The sequence below is a fragment of the Martes martes genome, assembly GCF_963455335.1.
Source record: "Martes martes genome assembly, chromosome: 5".
In the NCBI taxonomy this organism is placed as follows: domain Eukaryota; kingdom Metazoa; phylum Chordata; class Mammalia; order Carnivora; family Mustelidae; genus Martes; species Martes martes.
In genome coordinates this window covers 60,762,895-60,776,319 of record NC_137892.1, presented here as the reverse complement: position 1 = coordinate 60,776,319, position 13,425 = coordinate 60,762,895, and the positions used below count along the sequence as shown (strand labels likewise).

General features: G+C 41.1%; 1 protein-coding gene across 2 annotated transcripts in view; it reads left to right on the top strand.

Annotated features, from left to right (window-relative positions):
* The window catches only part of RASGRF2 (Ras protein specific guanine nucleotide releasing factor 2), a gene marked incomplete at its 5' end in the record, with an annotated part of 256,694 nt that overhangs the window by 139,706 nt on the left and 103,563 nt on the right, over positions 1–13,425 (top strand). Inside the window, 3 exons of one of the 2 annotated variants that reach the window (XM_080803329.1) lie at positions 3,834–4,082; positions 4,728–4,990; positions 12,681–12,806. In XM_080803329.1, the coding sequence (XP_080659455.1) occupies positions 3,834–4,082; positions 4,728–4,990; positions 12,681–12,806 (638 nt within the window). Of the gene's footprint in view, positions 1–3,833; positions 4,083–4,727; positions 5,117–12,680; positions 12,807–13,425 lie in introns of both variants that reach the window. The other variant, XM_080803328.1, reaches the window with a different exon arrangement.

Sequence of the window (13,425 nt, the reverse complement as noted above, 5' to 3'; positions counted from 1 at the left end):
CCAAACGCTTTAGAATGAGAATATGTAAATTGGACATTGCAGCCAAGTTATAAGCTCCTAAACCCTAGAGCTACTTTACATATGCTGTACATACACTTTGTTGACTTTAAAAATGAATAAAGATACAAACTTTAGTTTCGTGCCTAACTGGTTATGGCTGACGCCCAGAGGCATCTTCTGTCACCTAAGATATCCGTTTGACAATGTCCATGTCTAGCCTCACATGTGTAACTGCCTCACACGCAGACCACGACTTTCCTCTTTTGGGAGCACAGATGAGAGGAACCGCTCTCCTCCTAGGACAGAAACCTGTATCTTGGGCTGTAAAGATTTTTGATTAGAGTCACGCATATTTTGATGCCCATCTAGCCTATTCTGAATGTAATCCCAAGGCAGAGTAAAGTCTCATATATTTCTTCATTCCACTTTTCCCAGCCTTACTGAGCCTGATTTTCCTCAGAGGAAAGAGGATAATTTGGAAGTCTCTCTTTCTTCTGATAGTTCCCCCTGTGGCCCTATTCTACCCTAAATTTTGTATGAGCTCCTCTCTGTGCATATCCTTGGCCACATACCATGAAAAAAAAAAAAGACAACTTTTTTTTCCCCTCATTGCGTCTTATTACTGACATGGTGTCACTATGGAGGCACTCACTTCCCTTTAAAACTTAATTATAATAGGTGATTTGGGTTTCATGTCTCAAGATTGCTTTTTTGAGTTCTCCAAAAAAGGAGTTGTTATTGTCACAGGAGGCTTAAGTAATGCATTGTATCTCACTTGAGAGCCCCTTAGGAAATAAACACTGCGTTCAGTGTAATAAAAGAAAATTAAATAATTTCATCATATTTAATTTATTTTCTTAAAAGGAAAATCATAATTTTGAAGGACAGTGGTATCATTAGTCAGTTTTATTTCAATTTAATGTTGCCACAACATAGTTTTTTCTTCCAGTGTTGTTGCTGTTTTTTAAGTAAGCTCCATGCCCGACATGGGGCTAGAACTTATGACCCTGAGATTAAGAGTTGCATGTTCTGCCAACTGAGCCAGCCAGGCGCCCCATTTCTTCCAGTGTTTTGAGTAAAGTAATTAGAGTCAAAAGCTGCAAAGCTCAGAACTACTATTAGAATGCAAAATTATGATATTTATTAGGTGAAAATTCCCTTTTAAGTGATGCTTCCATTTTAGGATAGGGTAGGGTAAGGGTTGCTTCCTTTTAATAATAGTCAAACTCACCTTTCTTAGAAAACAGAGATTTTTAATGGGAAAATGATGGGGGAGAAAGTGATTACCTTGAACATCCATCTTCTGGACAGACTGATTGACTCATGAAAGTTCTTAAGGTCTTTCTCCTAATGAGAAAATTAAGAACCCTAAGAGTAAAGTTGATTAAGGGTCACATAATGAGTGGAAAAAAGAGCCCCATGCCATTTTCAAGGATCTCAAAAGATGCTTTTGTGTATTTTCGAGATCAATAAAGTGGCTAAAACTAACGGGCCACCCTTAGTTCCTCAGCAGGGGTAAGCTGCTCATTTAAAATGCTCTTTCGAGCCTGCAAATGAAGTACTTCTGCCTGCACCCAGCATGCGTTGGGGTGGAAAGTTTCCAAGAGCAAGCTAAGAAAGTTATTGATTCCTTTTTATTTTAAAGAAAATAAATATATAATTTAAAATCCCTCGAAGTGCTGAAGGGGCTAATTCAGGGCCCTCACAACACATGAGCTGATTCTAAGCAAGCAGTTGCCTTACTGAACGTTCCAAGCCCCGCAGTATGTCCTTTGATCAGTTGGTGAAATCCTGGACTTCACTGATGGCCTGTTCTGAGATAACTGCAGTGGAGGGGAACAAGGGATCTCAGAAGAGAATGCGAAAGCTCTGGGCAGTCCTAACGAAGGTGTGCATTTCTTTGAGCCCCATTTGGATTCAGCCTCTGCTTCCAGGCATCTCCCCTTACAAGCTTTGCCTCTCTGCTGGCCTCCTTTGCCCTTTCGAACAAATGTGCAAGTGAAGGCTGCTGTGTGAACCTTCCCGCTAGTGTGCTCGTCCACCTGGGAAAGCTGCTCAGGCCCCTGGGGAATCCAGGAGGGTGAAGGAGCAGCCAGATGGAAGGTTTTACAGAATGAGAAAACGCAGAACACTGCAGGAGTGGGGGGTGGGGGGGGCAATGGTGGATACTGTTCCATTATGGTGGAACCTAATGGTGGATACTCTTCCATTACTTTTTTTTTTTTTTAAGATTTTATTTATTTACTTGATAGAGAGAGAGAGAGAGAGAGAGTCAGTGAGAGGAGGAACACAAGCAGGGGGAGTGGGAGAGGGAGAAGCAGGCTTCCTGCCGACAGGGAGCCTGATGTGGGGCTCGATCCCAGGACCCTGGGATCACAACCTGAGCCGAAGGCAGACACTTAACAACTGAGCCACCCCGGCATCCCATTATTACTTTTTTTTAAATGAAGATATTTCAAATGCTATAAAATATTGCAAAATAATGAAGACATAACATTTCACACAATTTGTGGATTAAACTGTACTACTCATAAAACAGATAGACTTAAACTCATTAATGAGCCAGGAAGAATGAAGTGAATTAAGCATTCAGTTGAAGAAGTTAGAAAAAGAATGACAAAATAAACTGTAAGAAAATGTGGGAAGAAAATAAGACAAGTACAGACACGAGTATGTTAAAATATAGAAAAACCGTAGAATTGTTCAAAGAGCCAGTTCTAAAGGGAAAAATACGTAATAACATAACCTCTTGGTCAGTTTAGTTTAAATAGTTAAAAAAAAAAAAAAAGATGGGTTGGGGGAACAAATGCACAAAATTAGAAGTGAGAGAAAAAATAACCACAGATACAGCAGTGATATCTGTAGCTCCCTCTCCTCTCTACCCATCTGTGGGAAAAACATCACCCATTACTTATTAAGCATACTTCTGACATTCTGATTTAAGGACATAAGCAATGTCCCTCCTAAACAGGACATTTGGTTTCTTTTCTCTAATAAAACATGATTGAACTAGACAGAGAGAAGTGCAGGATAGCAGAAATGTCCCACCCCAAACATGCTACTTGGGCGTATTGATTGAACTATAGGCACTTGAAAAACAGCAAATGCAGGGAGAAACGTTCTCTGAACTCCTCTTATTTGCCTAAAGACAGATCCTCCAAAAGGCACTCAGATGTTATAAATCCCCTCCCTGAGAATTTCATCGACCAGGGAGGATTGAATTTATTGTAGGAGAAAAGACTAGAAGTCAACCCCTCACCTAGATGAGCTGTCCCAAATTATCATACCTCCCATCTAGTCTCCTAGGGGTCCATTCATCTTTCCTAAAAATCATTTTCTCTTCTCTAAGAGGCCTTACCCACCTTACCCCCCACCCATTTTCTCTATTAAGATGGTTTTTAAGCCTGAATTCTAAGCCACTCTGGGAGTTGCTTATTTTTCCCTGGGTATCTCCCATGTGTACATGAGGTACGCATGTTAATAAATTTCTGTTTGTTTTTCTCTTCCTAATCTGTCTTCTATTACAAGAGTCTCAGCCAAGAACTCAGAAAGGTAGAGGGAAAATAATTTTCTTCCCCTACAGAAGGAATCCACAGAGTGAAATGAATTATTCTTAACTTCTCCACAATTAATTCTGACCTTCCTAAATTATAATAACGTAGTTGATGTTTTTATAGCTCTGCCTTCTTGTGTGTAATAAGTCATTTCAACATCTTTTATCAAATATGATGGGAAGCACTCATACAAGTTTGTGTCTCTGAATACTGAAATACTCAGTGGCTGAAAGAAAGCCATGTCCTGGTTTTGTTCTTATGTTCCTGCTTTGTGTGTAGGTCTGATGCCCGTCTTCATAAAGATGACACTGACATTTGCTTCAGTAAAACACTCAACTCCTGCAAAGTGCCCCAGATCCGCTATGCCAGTGTGGAGCGCCTCCTGGAGCGGCTGACAGACTTGCGGTTTCTTAGTATTGATTTCCTCAACACCTTTCTGCACACCTATCGTATTTTCACTACGGCAGCTGTGGTGCTGGCAAAACTTTCCGATATATACAAGAGGCCTTTTACCTCCATCCCTGTCAGGTAGGCTCTGGACTTGCCTGTCATGGAAGTTGGCCCCCCTGGTGCCTGGGTCTCCACGCAGCTGAGCAGACGTTCTGCAGAGCTGCTCCTACAGGATTGGCTCACCTGGCAACTTGGCCTGCCTGTAGAGGGGCGGGGGGGTAGAGTTCACAGATGGTTCCCATGGAAGTAGTTGAGAACCCTAGAGTCCCCAACTCATCTTTGCTTCCTCCTTGATTATTTGGAAGCGAACTCGATTGCCTTAGGCTTTCCTTTTTTTTTTTTTTTTTTTTTTAACAGTTGTGCTTTTCAAACTTGAACATGTATTAAGAATCACCCAGGGGTCTTGTTAAATTGCAGACTGTGATTTAGCATATCTGGAGTGGATCCCGAGTTCTGCATTTCTGACAGGCTCCCCAGAGATACCAATGCTACTGGTCTTTGGGACACAGTCGCGTAAGCAAGGGATTAGACAAGGCCTAAAAATGGTCTGTATTCCTTCAGCAAATGTGTGGTGTATAGGTAGCATTTAAATGAAGGAAATCCAGCAACGGAAGTGTGATGATATTGTGGCCTTTTTATGTAGGGAGCATGTTCTGAATGATAATCAGGGGAATCGTCTTTACTTGGCTATCATCTGTCAATAGCTTCTGCTCTTATTTTTAGGTCATTAGAATTGTTTTTTGCTACCAGCCAGAACAATAGAGGTGAACATTTGGTGGATGGCAAATCCCCACGCTTGTGTCGCAAATTCTCTTCCCCACCACCACTGGCTGTGTCCAGGACGTCCTCCCCAGTGAGGGCCAGAAAGCTGTCCTTGACTTCTCCGTTGAACTCAAGGATAGGAGCTTTGGACCTGACCACCTGCTCAGCATCCAGCAGTCCTACCACCACCCACAGCCCTGCTGCATCCCCACCACCGCACCCTGGCAAAGTACCATTGGATCTCAGCAGAGGCCTTCCTTCTCCAGAACAAAGCCCGGGATCTATAGAGGAGTCTCTAGATAACCCCCGCATGGATCTGTGTAACAAGCTAAAACGAAGTATTCAAAGAGGTATTATCCACCTGCCACACCCTGTGTTTGCTGGCCACCTGCTTCCCCACCATTCCTTCTGGAACCCTAGATCCCTTTCTTTACAGCTTTCCTACTCCTCTGTTGAAAGTAGAATGAATACAATGGCTAGTTAGGAGGGGCAGTGCCTGTAGGTCACTCTAGTCTATGTGCAAAGGAGGGCAAAGTTAGCTGTCCTGGGGTCTTCTACAGTAAAAGTCTAATTGTAGTCAGCTGTGTATGGAAGAACAGCATTATCTGAATGGTATTACTGGAAGGTTCTTCGTGGGATTTGGTTAAGGCTGGTTGGGTAATGATACTTTGTGTAGAGGCAGGAAGTGGGCCCCCTCTTCTGGGAACTTGGGCCCCAGAGCCTTCTCCCCTGGTGTCTGCCATGAACTCCCATACTGCTTCCAGCCTCCCCTGCTGAGGATGACCCAGCCTGGAAGCATTAAGATGGCTTCTTCAGTTTGGTTACCAAGACAGTGCTTCATATTACAACAGAGATAGAGGGGAAAAAATGAAATTCAAGATGGTGTTCATTGTCCATGACAGCCAAAATGTTTTTTTTTTTAAAGGTGAATTAGATATGTTTTCCTGATTAAATTCTCCGATTTTCTGTGGCACTTAGATTAAAATCTGTTTTCCCTCACAAGACCTTAAGATACCATGAGACTTAGATCTTGTCTATCTTTCTAGCCCCTGTTTCCATCATGCCCCTCACCCTGCCTACTAGATGCAGTGACGGGGATTGCGTTTTTTTATCTCAGAAATAGCTCAGTCATTTCTGCCTTGGGGCCTTTGCACTAGTTCTTCCTCCTGCCTGGACGTGTAAATTCCATAAGATCAGCAACATTGTCTGTCTTGTTCATCTCTGTACTCTCTGTGCCTTGGCCAGTGCCTGGCAGGTGGTTAATTTTTGTTAAATGAATGAATCAAACGAAACATTCTGTTAACTAAGCAAGGATCTTGTGTCCTGTCTACCTTGCCTTTTGCAGCTCAGTACAAAGTAGGGGTTATAGGAGGTAACTTTTGTTGCTTTAATGTTTCTGTGGTGAAAATAAAAAAGGTTTCATAGCAAAATTAGCAATGAGCTTTTTTTTTTTTTTGCTATATGATAACTGATTTATTTATTGATGACATAAAAAAAATTGGGTATTCAATCAAAGTGTCCAAATTTCAAGGGCAATCACCCAGATGGAAGCAGAGACCCTTGCTTCTCTACCTGGTTGAAGCTTCTAGCTTCACATAATTTAAAAATAAGCCTCCTGGCTGAAGAACTTAATGGAATTTTAACTGGATGGTTGTCATCATCAAAAGTAGCACCCTTTTAAACAAGAAATGCTTTAAATTGACAAGTTAGCAACTAAGGAGGAGGAAAGGAGGAAGATAATTAAAAAGTCATTAGAACAACAAGCTTTAGTAGAATCATGATGGATTCTTCTCAGGAATAATGAGGCAGCATGCAAGCTGACAAGTACATTTGGTGTTCCATCCAGCATCAGCCTGGGAACCTCTGTGGAAAGAGTGACTTAGGGAAGCTTATCACAGACCTCCCCTGTGGGTCAGGGTGTCCTGGGAAGTACAGGAATTTCCCAGAATATGGGAAGATCTGTTTCCTCCTTTAATTGGAGTGCAATGAATAGAAGTCTGGGTCTAAGTCTGGATTCTTGTGTTATTTTGAGTTAGGAGAGCTTTAAGAGTAAGCATGTTAGTGTCAGACATTCATGGCTTTGAGGTTGGTCTGAACTCATGTCATGGTTCTAGAGGTCCTCAATCAAGCTGCCCGTTGCCCATCATGGCTAATTCTTCCTTTTAACTTGTTGCAGATTTTGACATTGCTCACCAAGTTCCCTGGTTCTGGTCTTCAACACCCAAGCCCAGAGTATGTAGTGATGGTCTAATGTCATATAAAACCTGTTTGCCCTACTATCTGGGATGGAGGTGTGGTCACTGGTAGGAATCAGTAGTTTTTGCCCCTGGCTCGAGTTAGACTCAGGGAGACCAAAAAAAAAAAAAAAAAAAAAGAAAGAAAGAAAGAAAGAAAGAACGAACTGAATTAAGCTCCAAAGAACACTGACAAAGTCTGCTAGAGACTGGTTGGTGCAGGTGTTGGACTGATGTACAATCATTGTGGTCACAGCTCTTGGCAACTGGAGAGCTTGTCATGTGTCAGCATTAATCATTTCTCTGGCAGCCAAAGGTGGAGAAAACCTATGAATAATGGTGTGAATAATGATAATGGTGTGAATAATGAATAATGGTTCAGTTGGTTGAACATCCAACTCTTGGTTTCTCAGCTCAGGTCATGTTCTCTGGGTTGTTGAGAGTTGCACACGTAACCAACTGAGCCACCCAGGTGTCCCTGTACATTGATTTTATATTCTGTGACTTTGCTGAATTCATGTATCAGTTCTAGCAATTTTTTGGTAGGCTGTTTTGGGTCTTCTATGTAGACTATCATGTTGTCTGCAAATAGTGAAAGTTTGACCTTTTCCTTGCTGATTTGGGTGCTTATTATTTCTTTTTGTTGTCTGATTGCTGAAGCTAAGACTTCTAGTACTATGTTAAATAGTAATGGTGAGAGTGAACATACCTGTCTTTTTCCTAACTGAAGAGGAAAAAGCTCTGTTTTTTTTCCTGTTGAGGATGATATTAGCTCTGGGTCTTTCATATATGGCCTGTATGATGTTAAGATATGTTCCATCTATACCTACTTCGTTGAAGGTTTTTATCAAGAATGGGTGCTGTATTTTGTCAAATACATTTTCTGCATCTATTGAGAGATCATATGGTTCTTAACCTTTCTTTTATTAATGTGGTGTATCACTTTGATTGATTTGTGAATATTGAACCACCCCTTCAGCCCAAGAATAAATTCCACTTGATCAAAGTGAATAATTCTTTTAATGTACCATTGGATTCAATTTGCTAGTATCTTGTTGAGAAGTTTTGGACCTGTGTTCTTCATGGATATTGACCTGTAATTCTCCTTTTTGTAGGGTCTTTGTCTGATTTTGGAATCAAGGCAATGCTGGCCTTGTAGAATGAATTTGAAGGTTTTCTTTCCGTTTCTATTTTTTGGAACAGTTTGAGAAGAATAGTTATTAACTCTTTAAATGTCTGGTAGAACTCCCCAGAGAAGCCATCTGGCCCTGGACTCTTGTCTGTTGGGAGATTTTTGATTATTGATTCAATTTCTTTACTGGTTATGGGTCTGTTTAGGTTTTCTGTTTCTTCCTGTTTCAGTTTTGCTAGTTTGTATGTCTCTAGGAATTTGTCCATTTCTTCCAGATTACCTAGTTTGCTGGCATATAATTTTTCATAATATTCTCTTATAATTATTTGTATTTCTGTGGCATTTGTTGTGACCTCTCCTCTTTCTTTCCTTATTTTATTTATTTGGGTCCTTTCTCTCTCTCTCTCTCTCTTTTTTTTTTTTTTTTTTTTTTGGTAAGTCTGGCTAGGAGTTAATTAATTTTATTAATTCTTTCAAAGAACCAGGTCTTAGTTTTGTTAATCTGTTCTACTGTTTTTCCCCCCCTTTAGTTCTGTATCATTTATTTCTGCTCTAATCTTTATTATTTCCCTTCTTCTGCTGGCTTTATGTTTTATTTGCTGTTCTTTTTCTAGATCCTTCAGGGGTAAAGTTAGGTTGTGTATTTAAGACTTTTCTAGCTTCTTGAGGTAGGCCTGTATTGCATTTTACTTCCCTTCTTAGGACTGCCTTTGCTGTATCTCAAAGGTTTGGGACCGTTATGTTTTTATTTTCATTTGCTTCCATGTACTTTTAAAATTTCTTCTTTAATGTTCTGATTACCCCATTCATTCTTTACTAGGATGTTCTTTAACCTCCATGTATTTGTGGTCTTCCCAAATTTTTTTCTTGTGGTTGACTTCAGGTTTCAGTGTTGTGGTTGAAAATATGCACGCTACGATCTCAATCTTTTTTTATGTGTTGAGGGCTGATTTGTGACCCAGTGTGTAATCTGTTTTGGAGAATGTCCCATGTGCACTCAAAAAGAATGTCTATTCTGCTGCTTTAGGATGAAATGCTCTGAATATATCTGTTAAGTCCTTCTGGTCCAGTGTGTCATTCAAAGCCATTGTTACCTTGTTGATCTTCTGCTGAGATGATCTATTCATTGCTATAAGTAGGGTGTTAAAATCCCCTGCTATTATTGTATTATTATCAATGTGTTTCTTTATATTTGTTATTCATTGATTCATATATTTAGGTGTTCCCAAGTTGGGGGCATAAATATTTACAATTGTTAGGTCTTTTTGATGGACAGACTCCTTAATTATGATAATGCCCTTCTTCATCTCTTGTTACAGTCTTTGATTTAAAATTAGTTTGATATAAATATGGGTGCTCTGGCTTTCCTTTGATGTGCATTAGCATGATAGATAGTTCTCCATTCCCTTTATATCTTTCTTTTCCCTTTCTGTAGCTGTTTTCTGATTACTTTTAATGTATTTACTTGCCATCTTGTTTCTATTTGTTCCTAACAAGTAGTTAAGGTGGTAGTTCAGACAGGAACATGGAACAGCTGGATTAAAAGTAAAATGAATAAGGAAATCAGGTAATGGAGAAAAACTGTATGAGGCCAAGGGTATGGTTAGTGAACAGTGAACACAACACTGTGTGGTCTTCTGTAGTTCCTAGAGTCGCCCTGGTTTGGGTTCCGAAAATAATCAATTCTGTGATTCATATGAAACCTAAGAAGATACTGGTGTACAGGCGTATCTTTTCTTCCTACTGGGATTTGAGAACAATTTATCCTATGAATTCCCATAAAGGAAATGCTGTGGGTAGAAAGCTCAGAATTAACACTGGAGACTGGGGAGCTCTCTGGCATTTTTCTGAAGAGGTGAAACAGGAATCATAGATTTTTCTTTTATTTTGCATTGGTAAATGGATAATATTGGTCATGAATAGGCCTAAGAAAGTCATGGATAAAGCACTTCGCTTCAGCATCAGTCTGACAGGTTCTGTGTATGTGTGTGTGTACATGATGTCTGTAGGAGCCAAGAGTGCTGCTGTGTTAACTCTGTTGTCTAGTCTTGAAGATTCTAATTGGCAAAGAAAAGGGAGACACTGATCTGTCTTTAATTTGAAAGATGTTTGCATGTGCTTTGCATAATGTTAACACTTAAAACAGTTGGCAAACTTGAATAAGAATTCTATGCCAACAGTTTATACATTTTTGGCTTTTCACTTCAGGATACAACTCTGTACAACCTCATTACGTAATACCGGCTTCCTCCATTAGGTCCCTACTGAGGCCATAGGTCTTTCTCACCGCTGACCTGCTAGACAGTTTCAGGGCACGCCATGTGAAAAATGCTAGTCACCTTTGTCCAGTTTTATTGTCACTGCACTGCTAATGCCAGGCTTGCAATATTTCCTGGCAAGAAAACTTCAAATGACATAAAGAGGAAGAAGAGAAATAGGAGCTATCCCTCTGAGTGAGCAAAATGATGAACCCTGGAGGGAAAACGAAGACCCTTCATTCCCTGACCCCATCCAGTCTCCCCTGCCTCCCCTGTCTGCCCCAGGCTTGGCTTAGTCATTAAACCCTCCTAGCAGGCAGGCCCCACCTTCTTCCACCCTGGATTTTCCTTAGAAGTGCACATCTCAGCCCAGCTCCCTTCCGTATGCCACCCAGTGGTGAGCTCTCCACAAAAATCCAGCCAGTGGCAGGCAAGCAAGGGAAGGCACAGGGCCACTGCCTGTATTGGGGTCTCTCACCACACCCACCAGCGTGCCCTCGGGTCCCTGCTGTGCAAGCCAGCCCCAGTGTTGCTGCACAGCCTGCATCACCGGTGTCTGTTTCTGTGTTCTTAGCTTGAAAATTGCCTGCCTGTGGGCTGAAAGTGCTCCCAATTTTAGCATTTGTTTTGAGCCCACATCTGCCTACTCGTCCTGAAAGCAAAGCTGTTTGCATGGAACTTGATTGAAAGCGAACATGCCAGAAGGAAATGCTGCTTGTCCCCCACCCTGCTGGCAGGGTTTCTCCTCTCTGTAGCTGCCTCTGTTTGCTTACAGTGTTATTCTTTGCTTTCCTGTTCTTTCAGGAGATATTCAAGGCCTGACCGTCTCTCTCACTGGGAAGTTTTTCGGGTTTAGTGTAATTGCTGATGAAATGATTTTTTCATTTGCCTCAGAGGATTGAATGGTTGAATCAGCCCAAGGACACGTGTATTTGATAATTCTGCTTGCTCTTGCAGAGCAGATGCCTTCCATTACAGAATTTTGAGGGAGTTATTTAGAAAATAATAAAACTAACAGCTAAGCATGAATTTTTTGTCTGTATCCTGCATCACTGCCAGCTTTACTGTAATTATGTCATTCAGGGAAAGAGCCTAACCGGTTCCCTTCCCTGGCCCCTTTGTGTTGCAGAAGAGCCGGATCGTGGCCGTGGCCCTATTTGCAAGGAAGTAAATCAAATGCAAGAAGTCATTAGGTATTTTTGGAAGGGTTTATTGAGTGAAATCTTGAATGGAATGACAAAGGGAGCAGGGCTGAGAGCAGTCCTGCTGACAGGGGTCTTGGAAAGTTAGTAGAGGAGACAGAGTTGTTACGAGTTAATGAAAAGCCCAAGGAAAAAAGAAATACAAGAGGATGGTGGAAATGTATGAATTTTTGGTTGTGCTTTTTCCGTGAAAGAACATACGCAGGGTTGTAGTTTTAGCTGGTTAATAAGCCAGTGCGAGTGGTACAGAAACATCATCAGTAATAGCCTAAGGTGACCCTAGAGTGATGTGTCTTTTGTTCATGAGACCTTAGCTGCAGTGAAAAGGCTCAGACGATCTCAAGCTTTCCCCATGGTTCATTCTAAAAATTTCCACTTGCTTCCTGTTGATCTGTAGCTTTAGATCAGGGCTGTCCAGCAGAACTCTCTGGGAGGATGGAAATGCTCTCTGTCTCTGCCATCCTGTACTGTAACCACTAGCCACATTTGGTACTGAGCACTTGAAATATGGCTAGTGCAAGTAAGGAACTGAAATAGTAATTTAATTTCAGTTAGTTTTCATTTGAATTTATCTAGTCACATTTGGCTAATGCTACCATGTTGGACAGGGCAGCTCTAGACCCTTAGGAGTCCCCAGAGCTTCTTGTTGGGGGGGGGGGGCGGCACCCTGATAGGGACTCAAACTTCAGGTGGCTTAAGAATTAGTGAAGTCCCAATTTTGCTCCCAGTCTGATTTACCGTCTGGGAGTGTCCTTCTTGCCCTACTTTTCTGGCGGGTAGGGAACCCATATCACATCCCCTCTTCTTTTGAACATCTGCTGTTGTGTTGGGCATAAAGGACTGGGTACAGTTAGCCAGGCTTAGCAGGGTCAGCGAGACAGGGATAAAGAAGACACTGCACTGAGATTTAGTGACACTAGCACGCTGCTAGAAGGAATGACTTGATTTCATATTAAAGCCCTTTAAAAATGTAGACTAGTCTGGAAGTCGGTTATCCATAATAGACCTTTGTGTTTCTGTGTATACTACTGACAAGAACATCTTGAATTCATGGCCTGGTTGTTAAAATTCCCGATGTTTCCAAGCAGCCGTCCTAGAGTCTGCACCTGTGGACCGAGCAGGAGTGGAAAGTTCCCCAGTGGCAGACAGCACGGACCTTTCACCTTGCCGATCACCCTCCACTCCTCAGCACCTCCGCTATCGTCAGCCTGTAGGTAAGTTCAGGAGACGTGAAAGTATAAACGCAAAAGGTAGTTTCTAGCTTCTGAATCTTTCTTTTGCCTTTTGCACTCCCAAAATATTTTTTAATCTCAGTTACAAAAATTAGTTGGAAGGAAACAATGTGACTGTCAAGTAGTGGAGAAATAAATGATTAGAGAATATGTCATTAGTGTAACTAATACTCATCTTGCCCCATCACTGCACGGCACTCTGTGGAGTAACATGAATCAAGAAGCTTGTTCTTAAAGGATGGCTGTTTGAAGAATCATTATTGCTCATGTGGCAAAAAACTGGTGTATTTTCTATAGTTAGGACACTTATAAAGCATTACCCATAATTTGTTATAGAACATACGAAATGTGCTCTAATTGGAGGAAAAACCGTCGGAGGGAAAGGTAGAAATCTTTTATCTTCCCGTTGTTCAAATAAAAAAATCCAAATAACAGTTGTTTTTTGAAACATTTTTACAGTGGTTTGCCATTAGGGTATGCATTCAGATGATTTTCCATTATGAATTATAAACTTTAAACATTTTTTAAACCCTAGAAATATTTAAAAACAAATTAAACAGATGTGTTGTTAATCCTTACATTCTGCTTTACTAATCAAAAA